The sequence below is a fragment of the Galeopterus variegatus genome, unplaced genomic scaffold (assembly GCF_000696425.1).
Source record: "Galeopterus variegatus unplaced genomic scaffold, G_variegatus-3.0.2 Scaffold22682, whole genome shotgun sequence".
NCBI classification, from domain to species: Eukaryota; Metazoa; Chordata; class Mammalia; order Dermoptera; family Cynocephalidae; genus Galeopterus; species Galeopterus variegatus.
In genome coordinates this window covers 1-6,229 of record NW_007748793.1, presented here as the reverse complement: position 1 = coordinate 6,229, position 6,229 = coordinate 1, and the positions used below count along the sequence as shown (strand labels likewise).

The following is a 6,229-nucleotide window of genomic DNA, read 5'->3' as shown; positions in this document are numbered from 1 at the left end:
TGTCACAGGAAAAAGGCTTGTGTTGGGGTCTTGGGAATTCCAGGAAAGGAAGCCCGCATGCGACCAGCACTCACCTGCCCACTGGAGACAAAAGGCCACACTGAACAAGAGCCTGGGGCCCATTTTGGGTACACAGCAGAATCTTATGTCTCCCAGCTGTATTTGAGGAAATAGTACATGTCCTATCAGTGATTCAGTGAGGTCACTGTCCCTGACAAATGCTTGAGTTGCAGAGTTGGGCTACCACGCCCCTTCCCACAGGAACAAGCCAATTATCAATTGTGTATAAATCATCTTATGGTGTATGTATAATAATTACATGTAATATATATACATAACAGCTCAGAATCAAAAGAATTTTAGTCTGTTTTTAAAGAAATCTTATAAGTGCGTATTCTTTTCCCCTGATTTTAGTAAGAAATGTATTCTTGTCTTCAATTTTTATTCTCATTAGGATACAATTCCTTATTTGTGTATTGCTTTAATTTTTCTAATATTTCTGTAGTCTAAGGGCCATCATCATGACAGTCCTGGTGCCTTTCATGACTGCTCTGCTGAAAGTTAGCATTCAGGTTGAACTAGTAAGTTTTTCTCTTTGCCTAAACTCTGCATAGTTAGATATCAGCCTATTGTGACAACCTCTGCTACAAGAGCCATCTGACACCCACAGAGGTTTCAAAGCCTCAAGATCAGGGTCACTAGAATGTAAACAATTGTTTTACACTGTCTCACATTAATTCACCTGGTAGGAGCATATCCTGCAAGCTCAGGCTCTGTGTGTTTTCACGGGTACTGTGATGGTCAACGTTACGTATCAACTTGACTGGGTTAAGAGGTGCCTTTATAGCTGGTAAAGCATTATTCCTGTGTGTGTCTGTAAGTGTGTTTCAGATGGAGACTGGCTTATGAGTCAGTGGACTGGGAGATGAAGGTCTACCCTCACTGTGGGTGGGCACTATCCAACAGGCTGGGGACCCAGAGAGAACAAAAGGCCAGAAGAAAGGCAATTTTCTCTCTTTTTTCTGGACAACAGGTTCCTTGGCCTTTGGACTCTGACAGTTGCCCCAGTGGTCCGCGTTTCTCAGCCTTTGTTCTCAAACTGAGAGTTACACCATTGGCTTCTCTGCTTCTGAGGCCTTTGGACCTGGACTGAGGCACGTTACTGGCTCCCTCGTTCCCCAGCTTGCAGACAGCACAGTGCAGGGCTTCTCAGCCTTCATAGTCATGGGAGCCAAGTCTCCTAAAGAATCCCCCTTCATCCATCTGTCTGTCTCTCATCTCCTATTGGTTCTGTCTGTGTGGAGATCCCTGACTAATACAGGTGTGACTTCTCTTTTCATTTGAGGTGAGGCTACAGAGGACTGGATCACCTAAGTCCCATCGGCTGTGCTTTCTATGAGGAAAAGAGTAGACTCATTACAAATGTGGATGAGATATTCACCCAGAAGTACGTGTGTCTGGTACCTCCAGGGACACAGGAAAATGTCCTAAAATGCACAAAGGCAGACTGATTTAAGGCATTAGTGAGAGTAAGTATGTTCTATGATTGAGTCCCAGTTCTGATACAGATGCTCCTTGACTTAGGATGTGTTTACATCCAGATAAAACATCATAAGTTTAAAACATTGTAAGTCTAAAATACATTTAATACAAGTAAGTTATGGAACAATATGGCTTAGCCTGGCCTACCTTAAAAGTGCTCAAAACACTTACAATGATCTATAGTTGGGCAAAGTCCTCTAACACAAGGCCTATCTTTTAATAAAGTGTTGACTGTCTCCTATAATTTATTGAACACAGTACACTGTAGTGTGTCGGTTGATCACATGGATGACTGTAAGTTGTGGCTGCTGCCACCCAGCATCACTAGAGAATATCACACCACATACCACTAGCCCAGGAGGAGATCAAAATTCAAACTCTGACATACGGTTTCTACTGAACGCATATTACTAACACACCATCGTAAAGTAGAAAAATCGTGAGTGCAGACCTTCTGTATTTGTTAGCTGTGCCTCCTCTAGCAAATTATCTAAACTCTCTAACAATCTGTTCTTTTTTTCTTTTCTTTTTTCCACTTCCAAAATGTGGGTAAATCATTCTACCATATAAGGTTAAGAAATTAATTGAAGTAATGCACCTAAGTATATGGCACACATCAAATGAGAAATAAATAGAGGGATTTTCTATAAGTTCACGTAAGAGTAGAGATAAAGTGTCTGAGTTCACTGGGAAACATGCACCTGCATCTGCAAAGGGCACCTCATAAATTTGACAGTGGCTGTGCTGATGACTATCCATGTGCAGCCCACCCTCCCCCCCACTGCCCTCCATGGCCTCCTGACCTGTGCTGGGCTGCAGAAGCCTGGTGTCTATGGAGGGCATTACCAGGCTTTCCATTGGGTTAACCAGTCAGAGGCACCAGCAACAGACTGAAGGGTGGCCAAGAGAGTGCAGAGGATCTGGGCTTCACCCTCTTATCTCCCAAGCTTCTGGCCTTGACCGAGCCCTCCCTTTGGGCAGCCTCTCCCTGTAGCTCTCACGCAGCTGCAGTAACACAGCCCCTCCCTTCAGGCTCAGGAGCTGTGCAGGCTTCCCACTGTGCAGGCAACCCCTGGGCCCCCAACTACTTCTTGGCTTCCCTAAACCTGTCTGCCCCTCTGCACCAGTCCCTTGATAAATTATCTTCATTCAACCTTTTGAGCATGTACTCTGTTCCTTGACTGGGAACTGTCTGATTTAAGTGGCTTCCATGCGTCATAAATGCATGTGTGAATAACTGGGGCATCTCACATTGCCAGACATTAAACTTCTTAAAGAAAAGGGAGGTGTGTTATCAATTGAATCTCATTTCCATAAGCCAAGGAATTTTTTTAACACAATAGGTATTTCAGAAATATCCATTGAGTAAATTAACAAATGAGCAACAGTTAAACTACTGCAGCTAAACTATAATAGTTTTTATGAACAAAATGACAGGAAAATGAACATTTATTCTCATACTCTCCATCTCAGTGCTGTGTAGCTGGATGTGCTAAATATTGTCTCTTGACACTGGGCATCACTAAATGTCTTCCAATTGTCTCTATGTCATTGCAAGAACTGGAAGCCTTGAAACTACATTTCCCAGATTCTCATGACAGCGCGTTTTTGGAAACAGCTTCCTTTGACAAGTTATACTTGCAGAAAATTTGGAAGCAGAAGAAATACATTTTCATCCGACAGCAGCAGAGAGGTGGATTTGGAAGGGACCTCCTGTCACTTCCCTCTGAATCACTCACTTGGTTACTGCAGGACCATGTGACTCTCAGCTGTGTCCTGCAGTTCCTGACTGGGCAAAAGGAGCAACTTCAGACTTTCTGATCACTAGTGGTAGACATGAGAGCACGTGCATCAGCCTTCTGAGACCCTCCCTCCTCTGGACCATGCAGTGGTTTATAAGCACTAACTCCCTGCATTAACTCCCACTCCACTTGCAATTCCTAGAAGGTTATGTTTACTTGCTTGTGTCCTCTGATGTACTGGAAATGCCCCTGGTCACTTAGCCCCTGCTTAGGAGATATTATGGCCCCATTCTACATGGAACTATGACAGAAAAAACATTCTCTGGCTTGAAATTACATGTCCTAGAAGTTGGCAGACAATCAGCCATAGTAACCCCATCCCAAAATGTGTGACTTCCACTGCAGCTCAGCTGGTGTTGCAACTGAAGAGCTTGTGCTCTGCTACATCTTGTGGACCAATGCCCAGGGAGTACCATGGAATTTGTGATAACTTGGATTTTGGAGCCATGAGGATATAGTTTTGATCCTGGCTCTGATACTAGAAATGATGAGGAAGTCCATGAGATTCACTCACTATTTATAAAACAGTAAATTGTGATCTTCCACTTCTATGAATTGGATACACTAATGTCCATCCTTGCATTAAAACACATAATGAACCTACACTGTGGCACAGAGTAGGAGCTCCTGCCACCTGCTAGGAACTGAAAAATGCTGGCATAGATGTGAGAACGTCCAGTGGATCTGGGGCTGGAATGCTCAAGAGCACTCTGCCTGAGGTCCTTATGGCAGAGAGAGGGTTAGGAAAGAACTAGAAGCATTCATGGGGCTTGGCTAAGGCCGTGAGGGAACCCCACCCCCTCTCCCCATTACATCCTCAGCTGGCACAGGAAGGTTTGGGTACAGAAAGACACTAAGTCTGCAGGGCTGTGCCCAAACTGCTGGCACAGAGATACAAGGCTGAGTCCCCCAACTCCAAGGAGCTCATGTTGAGCTCAGAGTGGTAGTCACTGAACTGCTGAGCTGAGAATCGACTAGGGAAGTTTCCTTTATCTCTCTGCATCTTTTCATAATACGAAATGAGGAACTGGAGGCCCTGACCTGGAGCTTGCTGGTACCAGTACACGGTGTTGTGTCCTGAGATGGGATGGCATTTCAGAATGGCCAGTCCACCTTCTCCTTTGATTAGGTGTCTTGGGGACTGGATGACTCCAGCATGCACTGAACCTGTGGAGGGAGGAGACAGAAACTGAAGCCTTGACCCAGGTGCTCGGTATTCCAGCAATGACCAAAAACTGTGGACTCAGGGATGTCTCAGTTGTGCTCAGGACTCACCTGCCCCCAGGAGACAAAGGGTAACACAGCAGAAGAGCCTGGTGCCCCAGGCAGCATCAGGTAGGACAGGACCAGGCATCTCCCTACTCAGGGCACTGGCCTCCTAGGTTGAGTGGGCAGGAGATTGCTCCTCCCTTTTCTCTGTTTAGAGGATTTGCCTGTGATGTCACTGTTCTGATGTCACCGTCCCTGTAGGCTCTCATAGGCATCCTGCACCTCTGGACAGGCTCAGCTGTGTCAGGTCTTCCCCCATTCTGTCCAGCCTCCTATAGCACGGGGGTTGCTGGCTGTGCTGAGCTGGACAGGGCAGGGTTTGGGGCAGCCATCCACCCACCACAGCTTCTCTGATTTTCCTCTGAGGCAGATGCTCCACTGTCCACACCTGGCCTGGGTCATCCAGGCTGACCCACTGAAGCTTCATCACGCTCCCCATCAAATGGAAGCTCCAGAGAGACCTCTACCCAGGCAAGGCTGCAGGTCCTGGCTCCCTGCCATGAGAACACACCTGCACATCAGTTGATGAGAGAAGACTCAGATTAACCCCTCCCGTGCCAGCAGTACCTCTGGTTCATCAAGTAATATCTCTGATGCAGGGACCAAGCCAAGACTGTCTCCCTTAACCCTCCCTCCCCAGACGGAGCTATCAGCAGCTCACTCAGTGGATCCACAGCGCCCTCAAGTGGCCAGTTGCACAGTCACTAGCACGTGCCTTTGTTGAAGCTGCCATGAAGGCTGGTGCTTTCTAGATTAGGCATCAGGATCTCAGGACACAGCACAGCTCTTGCTGATTTGAGGTTTACCTGCCTCAAACTTGACTTTTCCTGTGGTAATAAGGGAGGCATGAAGGAAACACGTTTTCCAAACAGGGGAATAAACATTATCTTATCAATCAGTGTGTCGTGAAGGAGATACCAGCCAGTCTTCAGATGGCAGCTGCACTAGGAATCGGGTGAGACCTGGGGAAAATACTCACTTTAACTGATGGTAATTCCTGGAGGTGCTGACCCTGGAGTTCTGTCAGCCAACGCCTTCTAAGCACCTGGGGATGTGATCCAATCCAGTCTCATGAAGAGGAAGCTGCCTGCTTAATATATCCTCCTTTGTGAATATCCCGTCAGCTCTCTTGCTCTTTTTAAATTGAATTGTTTGTCTTTTTTGATGGACTTAAAAGAATTCTTGATAATACAAATATAACCACTGAGTTTTTAAAGGGTTTTAAGGGTGGTTTTCATGTTATTTATTTATTTTTTTATTGAAACAATTGACTGTATGTATTTGTGGGCTACAGTTTTGACTATCAGTATTTGTGTAAAATCAGAATAATTAGCATATTCATTGTTAGAAAAGGTACTCACTCCTTGTACTCATTAAACCGATTTTTCTAACCCCCTACTTCTCCCAGTCTCCCCCCACTAGTAACTACAGTTCTGTTCTCTTTCTGAAAGTTCAACATACTATTGTGTTTGCTGTTTCCTTCTTTCTCTCTTTCTTCCTCCCTCTCTCCCTCTCTCTCTTTCTGTCTGTTCTTTCTTTCTTTCTTTCTTTGTGTATTTCTGCATTTCTGTATGTCTATATTTCTCTTTCTGTGCCTGGCTTATTTAACATATAAT

At 45.3% G+C, this 6,229-nt stretch overlaps 1 gene segment (V, D, J or C); it reads right to left on the bottom strand.

The window, feature by feature from the left end:
- Positions 1-4,197: 4,197 nt before the first annotated feature.
- Positions 4,198-4,698, bottom strand: LOC103583402. The segment is given in 2 exon segments: positions 4,198-4,511; positions 4,620-4,698. Coding segments are annotated over 2 exon segments (393 nt in total).
- Positions 4,699-6,229: the final 1,531 nt, after the last annotated feature.